Source organism: Crocodylus siamensis, chromosome 8 (genome assembly GCF_052110815.1).
Source record: "Crocodylus siamensis isolate JL-2025a chromosome 8, ASM5211081v1, whole genome shotgun sequence".
Taxonomy (NCBI): domain Eukaryota; kingdom Metazoa; phylum Chordata; order Crocodylia; family Crocodylidae; genus Crocodylus; species Crocodylus siamensis.
Genome location: NC_143402.1, coordinates 69,604,829 through 69,628,960, shown reverse-complemented (window position 1 = coordinate 69,628,960; position 24,132 = coordinate 69,604,829). Strand labels below are relative to the sequence as shown.

At 39.7% G+C, this 24,132-nt stretch overlaps 1 protein-coding gene across 7 annotated transcripts in view; it reads left to right on the top strand.

Annotated features, from left to right (window-relative positions):
* Window positions 1-23,313, top strand: part of MBTD1 (mbt domain containing 1) — a 48,962-nt gene extending 25,649 nt beyond the window's left edge. For 6 of the 7 annotated variants that reach the window (XM_090061690.1, XM_090061688.1, XM_090061687.1 and 3 more), the window contains exons 11-16: window positions 324-428; window positions 1,361-1,508; window positions 3,716-3,798; window positions 4,267-4,501; window positions 6,846-6,923; window positions 18,913-23,313. In XM_090061690.1, coding sequence (XP_089917816.1) covers window positions 324-428; window positions 1,361-1,508; window positions 3,716-3,798; window positions 4,267-4,501; window positions 6,846-6,923; window positions 18,913-19,031 — 768 coding nt within the window. In that variant the 3' untranslated portion in view covers window positions 19,032-23,313. Of the gene's footprint in view, window positions 1-323; window positions 429-1,360; window positions 1,509-3,715; window positions 3,799-4,266; window positions 4,502-6,845; window positions 6,924-11,714; window positions 11,907-18,912 lie in introns of all 7 variants that reach the window. The other variant, XM_090061691.1, reaches the window with a different exon arrangement.
* The last annotated feature ends 819 nt before the right edge of the window (window positions 23,314-24,132 follow it).

Below are 24,132 nucleotides of genomic sequence, written 5' to 3'. Positions count from 1 at the left end.
CTGCCGCCTACACCCTCCCAGGCCGACATCAACCCATCCACCACCACCCTCTGGGTGCGCCCCTGGACCCAGTTTGCCACCCATGTGACTGTGCATTCGTCATCCCTAGAACATGTAGAGTGTAATTCCCTAGAACAAGTAGAGTATAATTAAGAACCTACCGAACAACTGCAAATAAATAACTTCTTAAAATGCTACTAAGTAAAATTGACAGGAAATTTCAGAGGCGTAGTGGACTCATTGCTGCAGGCTCTGTTGATATTTGTCTTGTACATTATTTTTTTTCTTGTCAATGTATGTAATACCGCTATGGGATTCTTTAGGTAAAAGAAGTAGACACAAGTGGCGAATGGTTCAAAGAGGGAATGAAATTGGAAGCTATAGATCCTTTAAACCTTTCCGCAATATGTGTTGCAACCATTAGAAAGGTAAGAGAATGAATGCATAATTTTCGGAGGGGAGAGGAGGGAAGGGGAGGCATACTTTCAGATAGATTTTTTTTTTTCCAAGGGGGGTCAGAAATGACTTTTTAATTGAAACAAGACAAAAAAGGGTTTAGCTTCTTGTATAGCAAAAGTGACAGTCACTTGCCTTCTGCCCTGAAAAAAAGGCTAATTTGTACAGTATGGGAATGCATATAAATGCTTCTGTTAACTGATTACCTGTTTCTGATAAGCAAGAGATAAGTGCATAATATTTAAAAATACAGCTTTATCTTTAATTGGCAAAGTGTGTTCTTGTGAAATTTTACCACCAAGTCTCTCCTTCAGCTATTTTGCAAGCTGCCTAATTGCCTTCAGAAAGCATGCCCTCCAAATCTTTGCAAAAGTTTAGTATAGGCATCAGTCTTTGAGGACTGCATGTGTGAAATGCCCTTGTGATTGGAAGGGGGTGTCATCAGTGTGAAATCCAGGCAACTTTAAAATGCTTTGGGACCTTTTTATAGTGATAGATCAGCTCCCTAGCATGCACGTCTGCCAATAGCTGTGGCTATGTGGCCAATACTTTTTTTTTCCTCCCATATTGCTATGTAGAAGATCCTCACAATGTAAAAGGGAAGTTGAATTGACATGGGAAAGAGTGAAATTAGGAGTACCTAAAGAGAGTAAAAAAACTCCACTAATCTCAGTTATAATTTATAATAACTGTATCAATTAACTGTAGTATAGTATAACTATAATTTAATTCACTATGCCATATGCAAAAAATCTTGGAGAGAAATTTAATTTCATATATACTTGTGGCTTGTCACTTGCTTAATTTTTTCACTCTGCTTTTAAGGTGGCATGCTTGAATTTTTAGCCTGACCTTCACATAGTACCAAGGCATTTAATGTACAATTTTGTTTTTCTTTACAAAGGTGTTAGCAGATGGCTATCTTATGATTGGGATTGATGGCTCAGAAGCAGCAGATGGGTCTGACTGGTTTTGTTACCATGCCACCTCCCCTTCTATTTTCCCTGTTGGTTTCTGTGAAATTAACATGATTGAACTAACTCCCCCCAGAGGTACTGATGTCATTTTGACCGAATTCTATTTTGATCATTCATAGTGGTGTCCTATATGCTTTGTTTCGTAATCCAGTTTGGAAAGTTTGTGTTGTTCTTCAGGGCCTTTATCACCTCAAATAAGTAATATGGTAATTACTGTCAGTGAGCTCTTTATTGTAGGTTACCTTAGTGGGTAGAGAAGGGTCAAATGAATTTTTAATTAGACCATGGTCAGATAGATTGATGTTTGCCTTGACTACACAAAAAATCAACTTGCTAACTTCCGTTACATTCAGCATCAATCAACAGGAAAAAAAGAAATAGAAAAGTATCAGTGCTAGGGAGTCTTGGGCTAGTGGAGGTCTGAACCTGGCATACAGTGCTTGTCAGTGTTGGCATCATTGCCGTAGTGTTGCAGGTTTATTGGTGAGATCCAAGGTATCCTCCTCCTGAAATGTGTACAAACATGCATTTCATCAAGCTTGCTCATGAGAGGGGTCATGTACAGTGAAGCAGGACAGGCAAATTTCCCAGTGAGCAAAACTGTCCTTATCTTTCTGTCACTGCATTGTTTTGGCAACTTATGGAAGGTGATGTTGGTAGTTACGTCACAGAAGATCATAGATGTTCTTTGCTTTTTGGTAGGAATTTTTTGTTCTCCATCCATATATGTGCAGTCTCTAATTTTGTAGGGGGAAAAAAAAACACATGCTCTTTCCAAAAAGTGAGCTTTTATTAAAAATGAGTGCAGAAATTTTCTGGACATCAATTGTATGGAGAGCTAAACCTGCAATGAAAAAATCATTTCGTATTCTTCCTCATTGGCCAACACTTCTGAATCTGTCAGCTTTCAATCTCTGCAGAGTCTACAGCTGAGCAGATTTACTTTTGCTCATGGTAGTTTATAGCAGTCTGTGGAGTTACTCAAGAGAATTGTAGAGCTAATCTGACCTAACAAAAACAGAGATAATCCATCCTGCTTTCTTTTAAATGCCCTTCTATGCCTCTCTCAGCGACTTAAGGGAGTCCTTTAAAGAATTATTAATGATGACAAAAATGATAGTACTGGTAAGAGCAGACTTCTAAACAGAAAGTACACAAGAGGTAATGAAAAATGTTTCTAGAGGAAACCTGCAGCTTCATTCTTGAGACATTGACTGACTATACAACATGTGATGGTCTTCTGTTACCACTCCATACACTGTTGTGTTTCTTGTATGATAGCCATTCTCCTTGTATGCTTCTGTCTGTATTTTCCCTTTAAAGTATTGTCCATAACAGTTTTATATCATTCACTGTGCATCTGTATCATTATAAATGATATGCCATTATGTAGAGATCAGGGGTATGTATGACTAACACCAGAAATAAGCAGAGTATGTGGAACTATATCATTTTTAACATGATGGTCTCTATAATTAACATAATGAAAACCAAGAAGTATGCAGATACTGACTTCTTGGCTTTTCAATATGTGAATTCTAGAGACCATCATAAAGAAATCTGCAGACAACAGTTGGTCTGTGGGCCATGGTTTGAAAACTGCTGGTCTAACCAGCTGTGGGAGGGGGTAAGTCTGTCTTGTGAACATTCGGTAGATTAAACAAAAGCTAAATATATCATGGAGAGTGCTTCTTCCTCCCTCCCCTCTACAGCAGTTTATAAGGATGAAAGAAGGCCTTCAAGCTCTTATTCTTACTGTTGTTTTTAGCATTATTATTTAAGTTTTATAAAGATCATTTCAGAGAATGTGTTTTGCCCAGTCTATTCCAAACAAATCAAACTTTCCAAAAATGTTTCTGCTGCAGGAAAATATAGATCCTTTTACTTTTTTTTTTTTCTCCTTGGCTCCATTATATGAAAAAGACTGAAGGTGAGGTAATATTTTTTTTGAACAACATTGTGATTTGGATGGTGAACAAAATGGTATGAAGAGTCAGAGAATAATAACCATCTAGGAAACTTAAACTGGGAGAGCTGTTACTATAGCATTAAATGAGACATTCTGCATCCTTCATTCGTTCATTTGTCTCAGCTGATATGAGCAAGTTGCATCCTAATGGAGCATCTTGGCCTCTCATCAAACAAAATAGCAAAGTGGAAATTGCTGATATTAAAGTTGATCTTCTTTATCATCTTTTTAGTGTCAGCATTGTGCTAATACACTGCTTTTAAGTGAACAAAGTGTGCAACTGATGTATGACGGTAATATTTATAATTCACAGGTTATGCAAAACTCCCTTTCAAATGGTTTGACTACCTCAGGGAAATGGACTCTATAGCAGCACCTGTAAAGCTCTTCAATAAGGTAAAGTAAATTATAGACCTGGTATATGCCATTTATAGCAGATACTGTGCTGTAAATTACAGCCGCCTTACCCCTTGTAGTTTATCAGTAAATATGTTTTTTATATGGATACTAATCAGTTGTGAAGCCTGGAGACAGTTATTTTTAAAGCCCATGTGAGTAGTACACTTTGAAAATTAACTAGTTAAAAAGGACTATTTCATTTAAAGCAGAAGTCCTTTGTGTGCATTCTGCTCATCTAACTCGGGTTCTGAAAAATAGGCAGCTTGGAAGCAGATAAGTAATACGTTATAGTTCATAGATGGTGCCCTGACTATGCCCTCACCTTATTAACTTTATCATTCAAATAATGCCGCATGAATGTAACTCGAGCAAAATATTGTCTCTGCTGTATTTCGACTTTGTATATGAAGATGTCTGCCTTTTGTTTCCTAATATTTGGACATTTTGCTTCATTTGTCTTTCTAGGAAGTTCCAAACCATGGGTTTCATGTTGGAATGAAACTGGAAGCTGTCGATCTTATGGAACCTCGCTTGGTTTGTGTTGCCACAGTCACCCGTATTATCCATCGCTTATTAAGGATACACTTTGACGGCTGGGAAGATGAATATGATCAGTGGGTGGATTGCGAATCCCCTGACCTTTATCCAGTAGGATGGTGTCAGCTAACAGGATATCAACTTCAACCTCCAGCACCACAAAGTTAGTTGTGTTGTCTTTGTCCATAGTGGGTCTTTTTTATGTTGAAAATAGGGGTGGCCAATCTGTCATGCTTACCAAAAGTGGTAGGGGTAGTGTCTGTGTGTGCCATGCGACAGATGGGGGAGGGTGGGGGTGTAAGGACCACAGCAGCCGATAGGGCAGGCAGGAGTGAGCAGAGCAGCAGGGCAGGGAGCAGACAGCAGAGTGACAGATAAGGCAGGAGAAGGAGGTGATCAGAATAGCGCTTAGGGGAGGGAAGGGTGTTTGTGGCACGCTTACTAAAAAGGTTTGGCCCCCACTGATCCAGAGTTTCACTAGTTGTCCTTTGGAGTTTATACATGATACTTATGTGATACTCACCATACTTTTGGGGTCATATGGCCAGCTGGAGCAAAATGGAAGAATCCTTACAAATAGGCCCCACTCTACTTATGCATTTATACTGCAACGTAAATGGAAAGGGTGCTACAGGTGCACCCAATTTAAGATGCCATAAAATGGGAAATAAGCCATAAAAATGTTCCCTATATAACACAGAACACTTTTATGGTTGGTTTTTATGGCACCTTAAATTTAATATGTGGCTTGAGCCAGACAATCAGCTGATTATCAGTCTTGGGGCCCAGACCTCACCAGGAGTCTGGTCTATGGAGCTGGAGAGAAGAAGGGGATTCAAAGGGATTCCACTGCTGGGGCCTTTAAACCCTGCACCAGGCCAGTCTGGGCTGCAGCACCTGGCTTTGAACTTGCCAGTGGAAGGGGAGTCCAAAATTATTATCCCTAGCTTCATTTACACTGGCAAGTAGTAATGACACATGATTGGGATCTGATCCCCAATCCCAGAATCATGCTTTCTGCCATGTGTGTGTAGGATGGGAGGAGGGGCACATGTTGGAATCAGACATCATCATGCCATTAAATGAACATGTGCCAGGGCCTTAGAAAAGCATCATTCTGTTCTATTTTAATCCTTCTGTTTCATTCTGATAAAGTATTTCTTTTGGATAGCTACACTTTTTTTATTTCCTCTTCTGATACCAACAATTGTTTGCTTCAATCTATTTAAAATCTAGCTGATTTTTGTCAGGTATAGATAACATTATTTTTTATAGCACCTTGAATTTGCGAGGCATTTTATGGTCATAGGCCCTGAGCCTGCAAACACATACTTGGGTAGTTTTCCACATTTGAATTCAGTGGAATTGTGCATGTGTATAATATTATTCACATGCACAGTTGTTGGCGTGATGGGGTCTATAAGTTCATTTAAAACTCCCATACAGCCTGCTTGTGTGATTATACTTAGCTTTTCAGTCTCATGAACTTATCAGAGCCTGGAGAGAGAATACATATAACTGTATATTGTCTTAATGTAGATAGCTTGGATCTGTATATTTAAATGTTGACGGGTTTTCAGGTAAGGATGAGGAAAAAAAATATATAAGAGTTGGAATAGAGCTGGAGTGGTGTAGCTGTGATTCATCTTTTATTGGGTAAACTTTAGCTGGGAGCCATGTTAGACATGCTTTTGGGCACAAAGTGTCCTTCCTTGTGTCAGCAGACTCCAATCTGTAATCTAAATCAGAAATTTGATATTCCTCCCCTCCCCCCCCCTTTAAGTGTGCCATGTGGTTTTGCAGTGTCTTTCTGATGTGACACTTAATATCAAAAGAAAACCCTTTATTACTAGGAAACTTGGTTTGGTGTTTTGCTTCATTCTTCACCTCTTACTCCCATTAAATAGTTTTCCTTTACCAGTAATTATTTTTTCTCTCTTTCTTTTGTTAAATTTATCATTTTGCTTTTTTCTCATAAGTTTTGTTATCCTAATACTTATTCTTGATATTTTTTTTTCTTCCAGCTTCTGTTTTCTATATCTGGTTTTCAAATGCTGCTTTTTCCATCTCTCTCATTTTTTTTTCCTCCCAACTTTGTTCTTGTCTTCTGTGAAATCAGAGCAGCAACAAAGGACACTCTTTTATGATGTATTATTTGTCCCGATGCTTTAGTCAGAAAAAGGATTGTAGGTGTGAAAGGCTGAACTGCTCAAAGAAATAGATCTGTGGACCCCCGCAGCTGTTTGCTTTCCTGGACTGCATGATGAGAAATTAGGCAGGAAACATGGTAATAGGGCTAAGCATGTTTCAAAGCCTGTTGGAAGGGGTATAATTCAAGTAGAGTTCCTCCCTCTCCTCTGCTTTGTAAATAGATTTTCCTGTTTGTCATGGGTTCTGCCCTCAGTTATTCACCAAGGAAAATACTGTCCCAAATTATCCTTGCCTTCAATGCTGTGCAGTGTTTTCTCGTAGCACTTGATTCAAAACTTTCATTCTGGGTTTTTCAGCATCAAGAGATAGCCAGTCAAGTTCATCAAAACAGAAGAAAAAGGCTAAGTCGCAACAATACAAAGGACACAAGAAAAGTGGGTGACAAAATTAGTGCTTATATAATAATTTTTCTTGGTGTTAAAATTTGCATAGTTACTCTCGAAGTCCCTGCTCTGTTTCAAAATGTTACTTGTTTATATATGCTTAAAGGTGCAGTATGCCTTAAAAGGAGAATTTTTTTTTATTGATTGAGAAACATCTATTTTTTATAACGTGTGGTGTTTTTTAAAAAGTTGATGTTGTTGTTAACTTCTTTGTAAATTATAAATAGACAAGTTAAAATATTTTTATACTCTTTAAACACTTTTAGGTACAGCAGTCTGTAAAAGTATGAAGATGTATATTAAGATGATCCTGAGCAAAATATTCAGATATCAGTTAACTAAATGTTGATTCCTTCCTTTTAATTATCTGTAACAAAGCTTTGGATATTGAAAACCACATTCTTTTGAACTAGAAAGAAAACAAATACAGAAAAAGCAGTTCTCATTCTTTTCAGTTCCTTTTCAAAACTAAAATTTGTTTCCCATGTTAAATTATATTGATTTTTATTTTAATTGATTAGTTTGCCAATTAGAACACAACATAATGCACATAAAACTTATTGGAAGCTTTTTATGAATAAACCCTCTTCTGTGGTGTTACTTACAAAGCTACTCAGTAGTGTTGCTAAAGCTAATGATTTTTGTCATAATATAATATATTGTTACACTTTTTTAAAGAGAGAGTATAAGTGAACTGCTGAAATTCTTTCCACATGAAAAGTTTCTTCCCAGCATCCAATAGTTATTTTTCTTCAAAATGCAAAACAATTCAGTAACAGTTAACCCAGCTGATTTTAACTTACCCAGATGCCCATTCTTTCTCCATCTGTTTTTATGTCTGGTCAACCCAGTGAACTGTTTTCTTTTTGCAACTAAAAGGGAGTAAGAGGCAGTCCAACACAGGGGTACTTTGTACCTTCCTCTGATTTCCCACCCTGGAGATCAGATGCAGGGTGGGCCTTCTCTGAGTAAAATCTCTGGATCCCTTGGAGTAAAAGCTGTGATGTGAATCTAAGACACTTTACAAATGATTAGATCTTGAAAGGTAGCCGCCTTTTGGAGTAGAGAGGAGCAACTGAAGGGGACTCAGTACACAGCAAATATATGTGTAAGAAGGAATACTCTGTACCAGGACCCAGGGAAAGTGCAAGTACTTGCATACAAGTGCAGTAGAGTCTTTAGTATCCATACAAACCTGACTACCTTGATTTTTTTTTTTTTTTTTGAACTGTTGTCTGAAAAGAACTTGAGAGTTTATCTACCATGTACGATTAACGAGCTTAATGTATCTCCTTGAAATTGAAGGGTCTAATTTACAGCAATCTAGCTATTCTGAACCCTCGTGCTTTGAAGGACTATTTTATTGCTCCTGTTTGCATTTTTGGGGATTTCTTTAGGAAAAGGTATAGAGGATTTTATCTTTGCTGGCATAATATTCTGACAATATAATTGACAAGAGCAACTGCAAAAAAGGCTAAATGCAGTGTTATCATCTAGCCTTCTTGGGGATACACTACCTGCTGGGCACTTGTGTTAGAAAGTAAGACCCAAGGAGCTGTATGATAACCATAACATTAGACTTGGAGATGCAAGAATGAAAATTTGCAGACAGACTAGGCGTGATTATCTGGCTGAAATACTTGGCTAAACCATTGGGCCTTTATTGCCATTAGAGTTGCTAGTGCACAGGTCATAGTCCTCAGTCAACTTAAGTGCAAAACTAATTAAATTTAAAATTTGGACCATCTTTACATAATCATACTTCTTTCAGGGGTGGGGAAGTTTGATTCTTCCCTCTTCCATCCTTCCAACAAATTATGAAGCATGCAGAATCTCTAAATCTCAGCTGTACTTTTTTGTAAATATGGGAAGAGAAGACCTTACAGACTACATCTTTGAAGCTGTTTACAGTAGAAATAAGTCTCAGACAGTGAGCCTTGACATGCCCCTTCTCTCTTTCCTCCTCCTCCCCTCCAATTTCAGGCTAGTCAGGTCTCTGCAGCAACTGTCCATTTAAATGCAGTTCTCTTGTCAACAGCACTATGAAATAAATTGGTTTTGAAAGAAGAAAAAAATTAGGTGGGCTTTCTAAAGACCAAGTAGAATTCACAGCCACTTAGCATGAACAGAAGGACCTCCCTTGAATGGATATAGAAAGAAGGTTTAGCAACACAATAGGTAGGTACCTTTTAAAGTGCAGCTTTAACACAACAGGGGAGAGGTGTCTCAGATGAGACCATGGCACCTTGTGAACTCTGCTAAAATAGATTAGTTGCTATGGGTTGAAATCTGTTTCCCATTCAACCTGAAGGTTTTGCCTCCAAAAAAAAAATGTTGCATAAATCCGAGGACAACAGTTTATAGAGAGACCCCAGTCTGTTTTCAGCAAATTCAGCCTGGGTCGGAATAGCTAGCAAACCTTCCTGTGTAAATTTTCGATTTAGATACACAAGTTCTTTCCTCCATTGAATGGAGAAGATAAGCTTTGCCAACTTAGTCTTATGGACATAAATTAAACTGACTGGAGCCATAGGAGCAGCTTTTGAGCCTCATGTCCAAAAATGTCAAGGTCCATAGGGAAAAATGTATACCTCAGAAGGGAAGTCTTTAAATAGCAGCCCTTTAAATACCCAGTCTGCGAACAGAAGAACGCCAACGGAGAATGCCTGGAGAAAGCTCTGAGAGGCATTTCTTAAAGGCTGAGAACATAGGGCTGTATCTGCTGGTGTCCTGTGATTTAAACTGTCCTTGGAGGATCCTGGGATTGACTGAACAAGGCTTGCTAGACAGAACCACCATGATCTTTCTCATTTTTTCCTTTGTCTCATTCCCCATCCTACATATCTGTAAAGTTTGGAATCTGTTGCCTCGCACGGACTGTCAGAAAAGGAGACTTTCTTTACCTAGTGACAGCCGATGACCTAGTGAAGGGGATTGCTGTTCTTCTGTTATCATTAATCTGAAGTGGATTTGTCATGTGGGGGCAGGGAGTTTCTGATGAGTCTTTCTTTTCTGGGCTCTTGGCTAAGAAACTTAGTGGAGAACAGCGGGTCCTTTCACTAGTGTGTGAAGTGCAAAGAAGCGACTCTTACCTTTTCTGAGATGAAATGAATAAGTCTTATTGAATGAACAAATTCTGGGGGCAAATGGTTCAAACACCTTATCCATTTCTGCTGCCATTGTAGCCTACCATCCACCATTCACTTTTTACCTAGTGATCGAGTGATATTTTTACAGCTGTAACATCTGATGTGCTGTATGTGTAATTGTGTGCATGTGGAAAAGTGTGTGCTAGTTACAGTGCTCTTTTTTTCATCTTCAGTTCTCTCATCTTCTCATCCACCAGCATTGAGTTGTGTGTTTTATTTTCAGTACAGGAAATCAAGTTGGATCTGATGCATCCTTTCATCAGGTAGATAGCTGCTGTGTTAGAAGATGGGTTTCTTGCAATTTTGGAATGGACAGGACTCCATTCATAGGATGATGAATTGCTTCCATTTCTGATCTCTTTGATTTTGGTTGTAACAGTTCCCAAATAAGTCAAATGTCGCAAACTTCTGTTTCCAAACTTACCAGCTTTGCGCATGCTCCGAGGATTGTTTGCAGATGGCTGATTTCAGCATTGCCTTGAAATGGATGGAATTCTGTGCTGCACTTTAGTGACCAAAAACCACATAGATGAAGACTGAAGTTATCAGTTTGCTTTGGTTTATAAATAGTGTGGTAGTTTACAGTAGTCTACTAGTACTGTGTGGCTTTTTATTAGCTTGTTTTGGTTTGGGATTTTTTGGCTAAACAACCACTGCAGGGCTGATTTTAGCTTAGCTATTTCTTAAAGCGCTGGCCATGTAGATGATGTTCTGCTTAGTTGTGTAATTTTCTCTCTAAAAGACCAAACTGAGGCACCAGTCCTATAAAGCCATGTTCACCTGGTCTCTAATTAGGCAAGATACTTATGCATAGGTGTAGCTCTCAGCACATAAACAGTCCTATTAACTTCCAAGTTTTCTTGAAGTCTAGTGTTTTGTCAGATGGGGCTCCTTTTTCTAACTAAATGGGAAATAGCTAAGCATCTACAAACTTGGTTTTGATAACATATGGAAACAGAAATGGTAGACTGTCCCAGGGCTTAAAGACCTGATCCTGCCTGTGAGACCCTCAGAGACTCAGGGTTTGCCCACAACAGTAAATGTCAGGATCAGGGCCCTTATTTACAGGTGAAAACAAACTAAGAGTCATTTTTCAAGTTGAATTGCTCTTTAACATTTGCACAGCACCACCAGAATACTGGGTATTATTCTAAATGATTAACATTTCATATATATTATGAACCAGAAAAAAAAGTGGCTCTTAGGCAGAATTGTTTCACCAAAAAACATCCTGTTACACTATTATAATCTACTAAAATAGATGCGCTTTGGAAATGGAGACCTGAGGGGTTTTGTGTGTGTGTGACCAGAGGATTGTACGTTGCCTATGAAACGCAACTGCTGTTGTAGCTCTTTGGAGTGCTCCCATTTCATCGGTAGGCTACAAGATGGAGTAGGGCTGGCATGTTTCTTTGATAACTTATTTGTAACCCTAACAAGTAATGTCTCGAATTCACTAATTAGAAAAAATCCTAGTTGTTAAGAAATGGAACCATTGACCTTTGCCATTTCAAGGCCTTGTTTTCCAGAAGCCAAAGCTCGCTTGTGAAGCAGAAACATTTCTCAGCGACCAGTCTGAGTTGCATCGTTCACTTTAACCCAAGCGTTTACTTTAGTTTGACTTGATGTTTAGAGAGGAAGATACCAGTTGGGAAGAAGCCTGTCAGTTTGTCAAGCCTACCCATGGCAGGTGGGGTGCGGAGGAGCTTCTCTGGTGATGACGAGTTGACTCCTCCTCCATATCGAACCCTTCCAGCCCAGACAGCCCCGGAGGCCTTCCAGCCTCCCAGGACTAGCCGAGAGTTCAGTCCCGGCCTCAAAACAGGTAACTAGCTGACAACAGTCTCTCAGTTACAACCGAGGGAAATGCTGGACAGGGTGGGGGACAAAATGGCGTACAAAATTCTGAGTCATTGACTTTTTTTCTTTCAAGTTAGAGGACTAGTCATTTCCACTGTTGCATCTCAGTCCACTCCCATGAATGAATCATCAGGGCGGAGTGCTTCCCACAGTTTAGGACTTCATGCCAGGGCACATCCATGGTCTCCAAGTTCCCAAGGCACAAAGACGTTATACTACATTGGAGGTTTAAATAGCATTAACCTATTAACTGAAGCCTAGTGAATTGTAATACGAGGCTACAAATGCCCCAGTAACATTAGCGAGAGAACAGAGTGAATTATTTCTCGCAGGTGAAGCATTGTATGCACCAGAGGTGCATTTATGTTGCATATGGCACTGCTGTTTGGGGAACAAACAAAAAAAAGTGCTCAAGTGTAAATTAGGTTTAAATTCTTGTATTCAGTGTTGGGTATGGAAAGAATACCTTGAAAGGCTTTGCCTTTTAAAAATAGACCTGGTTCTTTTCCCTCCTCTTTTTCCAGAGGCAGCAGATTGCTTTTGATTTAAACACTGGCAAAATGATTGTTCATCTTAATGGAAGATCAGAGAAAAACCTGTAAGAATTCATGTATTGGTAGTACTGAGCTGACATTAAAACACTGAGTCTTAGTTAAGAATGGTTTGTATAAAATAAGCCTAGATGACTGAAGCTGGAGATAATGCAAGCTCTGTTGGATTCTCTTAGATGTTTCCTTGCAGTATAGAATAATGGGATGTAGCCAACACTCAAATTATTCTTGACACCCAATCTGGTATAGTTAGACCAGGACTGGTCAGCCTGCAGCATGGGTGTCACAAGTGGCATGGGCAGCCTCTCTGCATGGCACGCAGCAGAAGAGGGAGAGGACAGGCAGCAAAGGGGCAGATAGGGCAGGAAACAGCAAAGCAGCGAATTGGGTGGGGAGCACAGGAGAAGGAAGCAGAAAGTAGATCAGGCAGTGGAAGGGATTGAAGTACTACTTGGAGGGGGTGTGAAGCTCATTTGCAGCATACCTGCCCAAAAGGCCCACCAAGTTGTACTATCCTTCACGCTACCTTTCTGTTTAGCACTCTCCCAGCTGGACACTAGTTCTAGTATTCTGGGACTTGGTGAACAGTAGTTCCCTGTTCACGTGGTCCATACCCTTCATGACTATCATATCCCCCCTCAGCCTTCTCCTTTCCAAACTGGAAAGTCCCAGCGGTTTTGTCTTTCTTGGTGTAGGGCAACTGCTCCAGGCCCCTGATCATTTTGGTTGCCCTTCTCTGTATCTTTTATAATTTTACGACATCCTTCTTAATATGTGTAGACCAGAACTGCACACAATATTCCAGATGTGGCCACACCATGGATTTGTATAGTGACATACTGATGTTCTACATTTTGTGTTAAGTTCTTAATGCTGGCTAGCATTTTACTGGCTTTTTTGGTCACTGCTGCACACGAAGCCGATGTTTTTTAAAGAACTAGCTACAGTGACTCTAAGGCCCGTTTCCTGAGTCATAACAGCTAGTTCAGAAACTAGCTTAGGAGGAAGCTTGTCCTCCTAAGTTTTTTTTCTTTGGTACAAGAAGGTTGTAGCACTGTTCCTTTTCTTGTGCTCTCTGGGGCACTGCCTGAGCACCAATTTTCTTGCTATTACCATTTGTAGAAGTTGGACCTTACAGGCCATGCAGCCGCCAGCACCAGTACTGACCCCTGACAGAGTCCCCAGTAGGTTGAGCACATACTTCCACGGTACTTGAATAGGCCAACTGCTTTTGTAAACCTTCCAAAAAAATAACACTTTTTCCACTAGAAATCGACAGATTTAAATGAAACAACCAAAACGCATGCACATGTTCCTCTGCCCCTGTGTCCTTACTCTGGAGTGTTCTGAGGCTTGAGATCAGAGTCTTTTCGGGGGTCCATGACTTGAAGCCGCATGCAGTAGAAGAGATCCTGAAGTATGTCTTTTCTGTGCAACCAGTTTCCTTCCCCTTTGTCTGGTCCTTGCAGTTCTTTCCTGCCTCACTTCCCTTTCCCCTTCCAAGTCTTTGTGCTCTGTCCTTTAAGTCCCAATGTTGTACGACTTGGGAAGAAAAAACCTAGTTGTTCTTTCGTTTGGAGATTGGTTATTCTCCAAACTCTGGTCTGTTGCTGAAAGGTTAGAGAAAACTGGCTTTATCTAGATGGAGACATCTTGTTGTCCCAACATGTTTTCAGGCTGGGATGTGATTCCTCTACTGTTCTTGGCCAGAACGAACATTGTCTGAGCCCCTGATGACATATGGCTGACTTTAAATTTGTAGAGGTATTTAGTGAGGTATCAGGTTCACAAAGCAGCAAGAATTCATAAGCTGTTTTTTCAAGTCTGTCAGCTAGCTAGGGCTAATTCAACTCCAGCAAACCTGCCGCTATCTGAGTAACATGGCTGTGGATGCTGATGAGCTGAAGTCACGTTTTGACTAGCAGTTTCCTCCCCAAAATGTTGGGGCCATAGCTGTGTCCAGGGCTAATTCGTATGAGGTCCACAAAGTACCCTCAGCGCCCCACGATTTTAATGAGAACAGAAGACGTTCATCTCCATGTAGAGGTGCTTAGCAACTCAGAGGATTGGGCCCTCATTTTCCAAAGATCGTGTTGTGGACGAACATGCATCATGCTCTTAATAGTCCCTTTCTATCAGATCTTTAATATATTTCCACTAAAATTGGGATCTTTCAATAATTCCACTTCTCTCATGCCAATGCCTGTACAGTTGCAACGTTCAATAGCAGTTTGGCTTCCTACCATTAGAGGTGCTACTGCTCTGTGGCACAGTCCTGCCAAGTGTTTTACTTGCCATGTGTATTTTAAACTTTTGGAGTTGTGACTGACCTGGTTTTCAAGCACTGGCATAATTAGATAGCTCCACTTGGACACTTTTGAAACCAGTCTCATTTTCTCTACAGCTTCAGTTGCCCATCAAGCCTGGTTTTTGTTTGTGCTTTTTCTTGGGCTGGGGAGTTCAGCACGTAACAGTGGTAGAAGGAGAATCGGTGTTTGTCTTCCACATTTTCTGTAAGGACATTTCTCTCCCAGTACTTTGTCCAAGTAGCTTAGTCGGTTCATAACAGCAAAGCATCTGGCGTGGATGTCCATGCCCTCCGACTCCAGAGGACCCTGGGTACAGCTGGTGGGTTAACTAAATGGCTTCCTATGAAGGCATGATAGCTAGTTCCCTTCTTGTGCTTGTGTTTCTAATGCATAATACATGCTGTAGGTGTAGCCAATGGCCTGTGCTTTTCTTAAAGGACACTTGCAATTACGAGCTTGATCTTGGAGGCCGAGGGAGAAAATGAAGTGGTTTTAAACATTTTGCTCTAAACATTTGAGTTCTAATTGACGCAGCCTGTGACAAAAGATGATGACTGTTCCCTCCACGATAACGCTTGAAGTATTTGGTAAGCCCACACGCATTATGGAAACAGGATGACGGATTTCAGATTCTGCTCCTTACCCCTGGGTAATAAAACAGCATCTTGCCATTTATTATTGTTGATTTATTATTGAGACAGTACTATAAGTCCTCCACAAGCTATGAAAAGGCAGGGCACTTGCTCTTAAGTCAGACATGATCTGAAAAGAAAGAGATATAAATGAGTAATGGCTTTAGGTCAAACTAATGAGGGAGGAGGTATTCATTAAATAAGGTTACTTGACTCTGCTATTTTAGCCATTCTTAGTATCTTAAGCTTTAAATTGCATCTCTATTTAGCACAAGAGTAATTACCATAGAAGACCACAATAGAAGAACGATGAAGTGGCTTGTAAATTTTTACAGCAGGACTGCAAATAGCAAGAAGCTGTGGATTTAAGTTTTAGATATCACCACATAATTTTCCTGCATTTCAAAGCACATTAATATAAATACAACCTCGGTATCCAGTAATTAAAAGCTTTAAATCTTTTTCTCATTCATTTGGTCATCCAATAGCCATTAGTTTGATATAATCAACCTTTTAATGTGGATACTGCACCTTTAATGAAAATTTTGCCATATTTTCTTTTAACTGTTTCTGCTTTTCATATCTTCTCACATTTTGATAATTATCATTTTGCTTTCCTTTGTAATCATACTGAGGAGTTAATTGTGACATATATTTTGTACTGCTCTCCATGTTATCATTCTTGGTCTTAAATCCCATTTTTGTTTTATTCCTATAAAAGAAGGAAGATAGAAGATAAACTACAGCAGAGATGTTTTGCTTGAACCACAGTTGCCCTTTTTGGGTTGCAGAAATTTTAATTTAAAAATTTCTATTTTGAAAATAGCTGTTCTTGCCTCAATTACAAACAAGGCCATGAAAGTGATTTGATTGATTGAATGAAGTCACCTGTGATTTGTAGGCTGTATATGTTTTATAATCATGCTCTGTTTGACTTGGCTAGGCCCTAAGGCATGACACTTGAGTTTTGCAGTTAGTAATGCAAGCAAAGGAACCGTGTGTGTGCTACATATACACGCACCTTCAAAATTTGAAGTTGGCCATCTCTCTGTTTGGAAGCCTTAAAGGGAAGCTACCCAACTGTCTTGCTGTTCACAAGATAAGCTTTATTCCTGTGGGCCCAAACTGTGAGTTATGCCTTCACATGTTGGTTTCAAATGAAGTCTGCGTTTCTCAGTCTGTTCCTAAAAACTGCCATCTTGCTAAAAAATTGACAAACGATTGTGCCAGGGACCGAGCACGTGAGGAGAACTGGACTGCTCTGCCCCTTGTAACAGCCCACGTTCTCTTGCTGCATAAATGGTGAACACCAGATTCTGTTCTTGAAGATGCGCGCAGCTTCATTCAAGTCAGTTGGAAAGCTGTGTACGTATTCCCAGGCAGAATGCAACCATTCACGTTTGTATTTGAAAACTGAGGCCACACTGTTGCAGCTAGACCTGTTTGTACCCATGTCTCTGTGCTGATGAAGCTCCTGGTAGGCTTTAATGTAACGCATCCTGCTTATAGCATGCACTCGACAACCTGTTGTCCTGAACATGCAGAATTTACAGAGTACAGAGAGTTCAGGATAGAAATCATCACTCATCTATCAGTCCAGTACCTAACGTGGCTGGGACTTAGTCTAACCGCCTTCCGCTTAGCACCAAGAATATAAATAGGAATCATACCAACCATCTGCCTCATGCCCATAGTGATCTTTCAGATTGCACTACTTCATTCCCATGAAACCTGCTGGCTGAAATACTCAGCAGTATTTCTTCTCTAAAATAAGCTGAAAGGAAACAATAGACTAGAGAAATCTGTGGCCATTGACTTTCTGAGAAGTCTTGTCATACCTTCATCCTACAGAGTGTGTCGTGTCCTGACGGGACATAAAGGCAGTTTTTTATAAGCCGAAGGCTTAGAAAGAGAATGCAGAGTGCCAACACCAGAGACCTTCAGAAGCCAAACCATGCCTGCACTTTTCCCAGTTAAGCAGTGGAAGTGTAGCTGGTTGGAAATAGCCTGTTCTCTAAACCAGTCCAAATATGCCAGGTCTGCTATGGTACACACGGACATTTTTACTCTCTCTAAGCACAGCATTCATCAGAGGAAAATGTTAGATTGCAATCAGTCCTTTATCTAGAAATAATTTTTATAATGAGATACTAGAATTAGAAAATCTTTTTTTGACTGGCCTAATAATATTGCATCCTGTGTTCACAAAGAGACCACCTTTCCATTATGTCCTCTATTTAACCATTCTTTTTATGCTTAGGAAAGCGAGACGTAATTTAAAATTTCTTAAAATACCTCTCCTTGTTTTTCTGTTAATCCCTTCTTTATGCTAAGGTGGCTGTTTTGTCAGACTGCAAAGAAAGGCAGACTTTGGAAAGAAAAAAGAGTTTAATTCAATTCTGTTAGAACGTAGATGGCTCTGCCACGCAACATGAATGATTAGGAATTCACTAATTTTAACATATCTTACTGGCTGGCCATTATAGACAGATTAATTTTAATATAAACTCAGGTCTACTGTTTTTATTGTTCAAGAGTTATTCTAAGCCATGGGTAATCTGTTTATGGTTTCAATTACAGTCTTAACCAGAGGTGTTAGCATGGAAATCTTGAAGCGAAAATGAATTTGGGGGAAGCAGAGGACTCTTACAGCAGAGTTACTCTAACATGTCAAGTGCAGTTTTTTTGGTCAGAAAAGTCAATGGCATGTTCTTTGTGGGAGTGTTGGAGAAAGATTGTCAAAGTACAGGACATGAAATAAGAAAATCTGGGTTCTGTTTCCTGTGCCTTAGACCTCCCCTGGGCAATTTTAGCCTCTCCCCACCTATTTTTCCTATCTGTGAAATGGGTCTAATACCTACCTGCCTCACAAGGTGAGCTCATAATTCATTAATACCTCTGAGAAAGGTGCATTTAGGTCTTTACCAGGAATGCACTGTAGAAATGGATTGTAAATTTGTGATTTAAATGTTTGCTTGCTTTACTGTTAGCACCACAGAGATAATCCAGTTATGGAAGAGTAAGCAGCAGCTTGTCAGCTAAGTTCTGATTATGCCGTTTATCTTACTGGAAGAGCTGTGAAAGGTAGATCACAACTTGGCCCGGGGAGTTTATTTGGTACACTTCCCCCCGAGCCTAAGTCACATTGGCAGGACTGGGAAGAAAGTTAGTGTGGAAACCAACAGTCATTTTCTGTTTGTAACTGCACTTTTTAGATCTGCAAACCTAGAACAATTTATTCTATTGAACAGGTATAGTCTTTTAGAATTTGGGGGGCAAAACTTGTCTAAATTTTAGCAACTCGCACGTCACTGTATTAACCAATAAACTGAGCAGGAACACTTGCCTGCTTACTTGAAAACACAAATTTTATGTAGCGGGGAGAAAACCACATCAGTACATAGTTAGCTAAATTAATAGGAAATCTGTACAGTTATTTTGAACCTTTACAAGCCTTTAATTTTCACTTTTATTTTTAGTGACTTCACTGCAGCTGAAGGAGGAGTTACTAGACGGAGAGGAATATAGTTTTCTTCAAGGAGCATCTGATCAGGAAAGCAATGGGTCTGCCAGTTACTACATCAAACAGGAACCTTAAGGCAGCTCAGAGATGTGAGGGGCAGGGTGTTGGTGATAGAGGAAAAAGAGCCTTTCTACAAGACTGACTGATTTTGTTCCCACTTTGATGGTACAGTTGCACAGCTGTACTTGGGGCACTTTGCTAACTGTAGATGAGACTCAGTTCAGAATTTTTTGGAAGGGCAAGGAAACTATTTTAGTGAAAAAAGATTTTTTCAATTTATTAAAAATGAAAATGGACTTTTTTGTGTTGTATTTGAAGCTTTTGAAAGAATTTTGTAATATTTTCAAGTTCAGATTTATTGTGCATTGTTAACAAGAACTGAAATTCTAATTTTTGGTAAGACTAAAGTTTAATTAGCAGGATTGCAGGAAGCTGTTTGAGGAGAATAGAGTGGCAAATACAAATGGACTGTCGTTATGAATGAACCTTTTTGGTACAAGCTGGGAGATGTTAGGCTCTCATGAACTGCACCAAGTCACACTTCTGTTTTTTTAATTGTGAAATATGGAAGTGAAGCCCTGTCTCGGAGGGCAAAAATAGCATGCGCAAATGACTTAGGGAGGCCAGTCCTGTTGCACCATACTCCCATGAGCAGGCCCAATATCAGTGGGACAGTCATATAAGGGAGATTTTAAACTTTTCATGGTGGTTTTTAATTACGTAAAGTAGATAAGGTTTATTAAACAAGTCTTTTAAATAATCTTATTCGGGACCTGATTCAGTGTCCTTCGACATCAGTGAAAATATCTTTATTGACTGCAGTGGGCATTGGGCTGGGACTAATGCATCTTTTAGCCATACATGAATGTCTCTTTGCTTTGGGATGCTCAAGCACATGTTTACAGAGCCTTAAGCTAAACTGGAACTTTACAGCAGAGTCTCTTATTGATCAAATTTGTTGAGACTGTGTGTTTTAAACTAGTGAGATTGAAATAGAGAATAACTCAGGACCATTCTCTAGTTAAGCCTGTATGGAAAAGCGGGAAAACTCTGAGGACCTTTTCTTTACTTCTGTTCCCCAGAAAAACCGTGACACTTCCTTTTGATCTTGCTCAACATCCAGGTATGCTGGCACCAGCAAAAGAGATGTTTCTTTTCAGCTAGTAAAATAGATAGTAGAAAGGCAAATATTTACTCTGAGTTCTTCAGGTGCTGTAGTGCTTTGCTTTCCCTATACGAGTCGGAGAGTAAAATATGGGAGTTCAGTTTCAAAGCAAGTATTTTGCCTTTTTTGTAAATTGGATTCGTTTGGTTCTAGATGGAATTCTGGGATCTTTTCAGTCTCACTTTAGGCATCCCATTGCTCCAGACATCTTAACTAGAAAATTTAAATAAAAAAACCTTGCAAAATATAGGGAGTAGCAGCAGAATATAAGGGAATTTTAATAGCTGAATGATCTGTTCCCCCCCCCCCCCCAATTTTAAATGAATTTGGATTTTAGCAGGTGGCCTCATTCTTGGAGTGGACTAGCAAACTGATCGTCCAAACCTGCAGAGTTGTGACTGGAAAAATGTGCACGAACTTTAGCTTTTACCACTAAGGTTCATTAACTAAACTCTCAGGAATTAACTACATATGTTCTATAAGTGCTTCTGGGTCTTAGCAGGTCCCCTTCAGACCAGTACCATGAGCATACGACTCTTGACCATAAGGTATGGGCTTAGAAGAAATTAATCAGAAATGATTAGCTTCTGTGGTCTCTCAGCCTAAGGAACACTTTAAGGATATCAACCCACAGAGCCCCAGGAGACCATTTTTGGTATATTATCGTTTGAACTTTTCAAAAGAAATGCATAGAAAGTTGAAAACCAGCAATTTGATTATTTTCTAAAATGTGGCTCTAACTTTGGGTACATAGCATTGGTAATATGCACAGGTTTACCTCATTCTATGCAAGAAGGGTTAATGATGTAAAGTTTTGTATTTACTACTGGAAGTAAAATTTGTCCTGTATAGTGTAGAAATGTCTCAAATTTTTTTCTTCTTCCCTCCCCCAGGCAAACTTTTGTAATGCTTGACCCCTTTTTGATCACTGTTTCTTCTCTCAAAGTTTGTTATCGGGCATCAGCTATCTGTGAACATAGGGGGCAAAGACATTTTAGCTCTCTAAAATACCTACATTTAAAATCTAGACTCTGTCAAGGTTGACTGGCCTCTCTGTGCCCCCTCCCTCAGACATTTTGCTCCCCCCACCCCCAAAAATCTGAACCTTCCAAAGCAAGGGCTGCAATATAGGCTATGGATAGATTTAACTTAAAGCCCTTCCAAAAGGGATGGGAAGCTTGCTGCTTGGGAGCACCTAGCATACGTGGTCTTAATCCACAGTAATCCTAAACCTGTTTTGTTCAAGCCTGTTCCAAGTTTGAGCAGTTTAGTCCGCTTAAATGGTGCAAGTGTGGACAGAAATTACTGTTATAGCAACAGATTGTACTGGTGTCATTCAGAGTATATCTGTTGGATCTATCCATGCCCATAGTTGACGGCCTAAGCTAAGGAAAGGGGGAAGAAGCAAGCCCAGGATTCTGGATTTCCAAGTCAGTGTAATATGGGTAGTTCAGTGTGTTTCAAGCGTGCTTATGCTTTCCCTGTGACATCACAAAGTCCAGTTCTGCCAGCTTTCATGCAGATCGAGTAGTACACCTACTTCAGTGGAACTAGTTGCCTGTTTTATAGAAATGCTCAGCATCATTAAGGCTGAAAGAATCAGTCCTGCAGAGCACGGTAGATGTATCTGGCTTCATAAGGCCCCTTCGCATATAAAGTAGTACTTACTGACAAACGTAGCTCCATTGATTTTTGGGGAAACACTATTGCATTAATGTTCTTTACTGTGAAAAGGAGTGGGCCTATAGCGAGCAAGTAAATACCATGAGAGCAAGAAATCCAGAGTCCTGGGCCTACCTTGAGAACGCAGATTCTCAAGGATATTTATTAGTAACCCTACTGTGACTGGATTCAGACTGCAGGTTTTGGGAGGAATATTTATCTTTTAGTAAAATGCATCTCTGGGGCAGAGGACAAGGTGCATATGCCATGTCCGGGGTCCGTCGACATGTACAGTGTTCTGTAACCCTGGGTATTTGAAAACTAAACACTATTGCCTATGAGCTGAATTCCCCCAACGGATACATGGGAGTGACTTTCGTGGGAACTGTAGGTGGGTATTTGAGGGTGGAAGTTCACTCGATTCTGAATCCAAAGTATACCTAAATCCCTCACCTGTCAAGTACAGTGAAACCTGTCCTACGCAAACTGCGTGAGAAGCCAGCTAAAATTGCTTAGGGGAGGTTTATTTCAGTAAAACCCTGAGCAAAATTGTATTAGTTATCTTACTTGGAGGAGGGTCTTTAAAGTGGTCTCTTAAAACAGTGGGTTACCTGTTAGTATAGGCTTCACTGTATTTGTATTAGCCTTAACGGACATGGTTCTAAGCATTTTCTTCCTTCGTTTTACTCTGAACCATGGTACTTGGCTAAAAGGGTGAGATGTTTGGTCTTAAATCTCTGCTGGCAACCAGTCGTTGCTGTATTTGGCATAGCAGGTTTTTATAACCAAGGGGCAGTGCAAGCCATGTAACTGGCTTTGAAACTGCCCCTTCTTTTATGGCCCAAAATTTTACTGCTGACTTTGATCTTATATTATTTTAAATGCAACTCTTTAACCTTTTCTTTGCTCTGTCCGAGGAAAGCTAAAGCAGTTATCAACTTCTTGTTCTACGGATACTAACACGGGTTTCAGTGTTTGTTTGTTTTTATTATTATTATTGTTTTATGTGATGTGAATACCCTCTCCCATCAATATTTGTACTATGGTGCTAATATATTTGGTAACAATCCTTTATTGGGAAGGGATTAAAAAACTGTGATTTAAAATGAATTTTTCTTCCTTTTAATTTTCATATTTAAAAAAAAAAAGCCACAGCCATTTATACAAAAAAGAGCATCAGCTTTTTGCCCCTGGGAAAATATATTGGGGCGGGAATCAAGATAAAAAGAATAGGGTTTTTACATCATTTCTGTATGTATTTGATATATAGATCAATATCTGTACAAATTTAATCTTTTATTTTCTTGGTAATTTGTGTGGTCAATGAGAGAGAGTATTTAAAACTTTCTCATGAACTGTACATAACTAAGTGAAAAATGCTTTTGGAGAAATTAATGTTACTTTCATTTTTACCAGACTGCAGATTTTCAGCATGGATGTGAAAAGCATTAAAATTATAACTTTGTGTACAAGATGAAAATAATTCACTAAATTTGCCTTTTTTTACACAAAATAAAAATGTTAAAGTAATACCGTGTGGATAGTGACTTTTTTTTTGTTCTCCAGGTATATGTTTAAACACATTGTGGCTTCTGTTACCTGTCAGCTCTGTCTTCCTGAGGGAGGCCTGGCACCCAGCGTAAAATGGACTTTTTCTCCCCCCCACCGCCCCCACACACCCTCTCATCTACCAAGAACAGGAGCAGAAGAAAAGTTTAATAGGCATCTCAGGCCGCACATTCCCCGGTCCCGGTGTGAGAGGCCTATTTAAACTTGATTGACTAAAACTCGGTTGCCGGTTTAGGGAATGCTGAGACGAGAGCGAGTCAGAGTGGGTACGGGCAATATTTGAACAATGGTTAAGGGTTCATCACAGCATCCAGCTCATTGGAGCCCTGACCACAAATGCTGTCGTACTTTTCCCGAGACGACTGGTGGAAGTCCTCCCCACAAAGTTGATGAACGCTCCAAGTAATCCATCCCTTTAAGTAAGATCTGGAAGTCATGCTAAACTGAGGCTTATTCACAACAGGTAATACAAAACCCTGAGGCTGCAAGTATAGCTAGGCCATCTGAGAAGAAACAATATGGTATCCCATCCAGCATATCTTTTATTCATAACAATTTCAAGCTGGCTCTTAAGTGTCTGGTTACTTCTTAAAACTGTACGTTTTTCCAGGTTGCTAATCAGTTTCTTGAGATGCTCCAAACCAGATAACCCCTTTTTACTAGAAAAAATAATTATTTATACAATTGAAAGAATGCTTTGAAGAGGCTGGACCAAAGGTATAAAAAAGCAGCAAACAAAGTGCTTCAAGAGAGAAATCTCTCTGACACCATCCGCTGTTG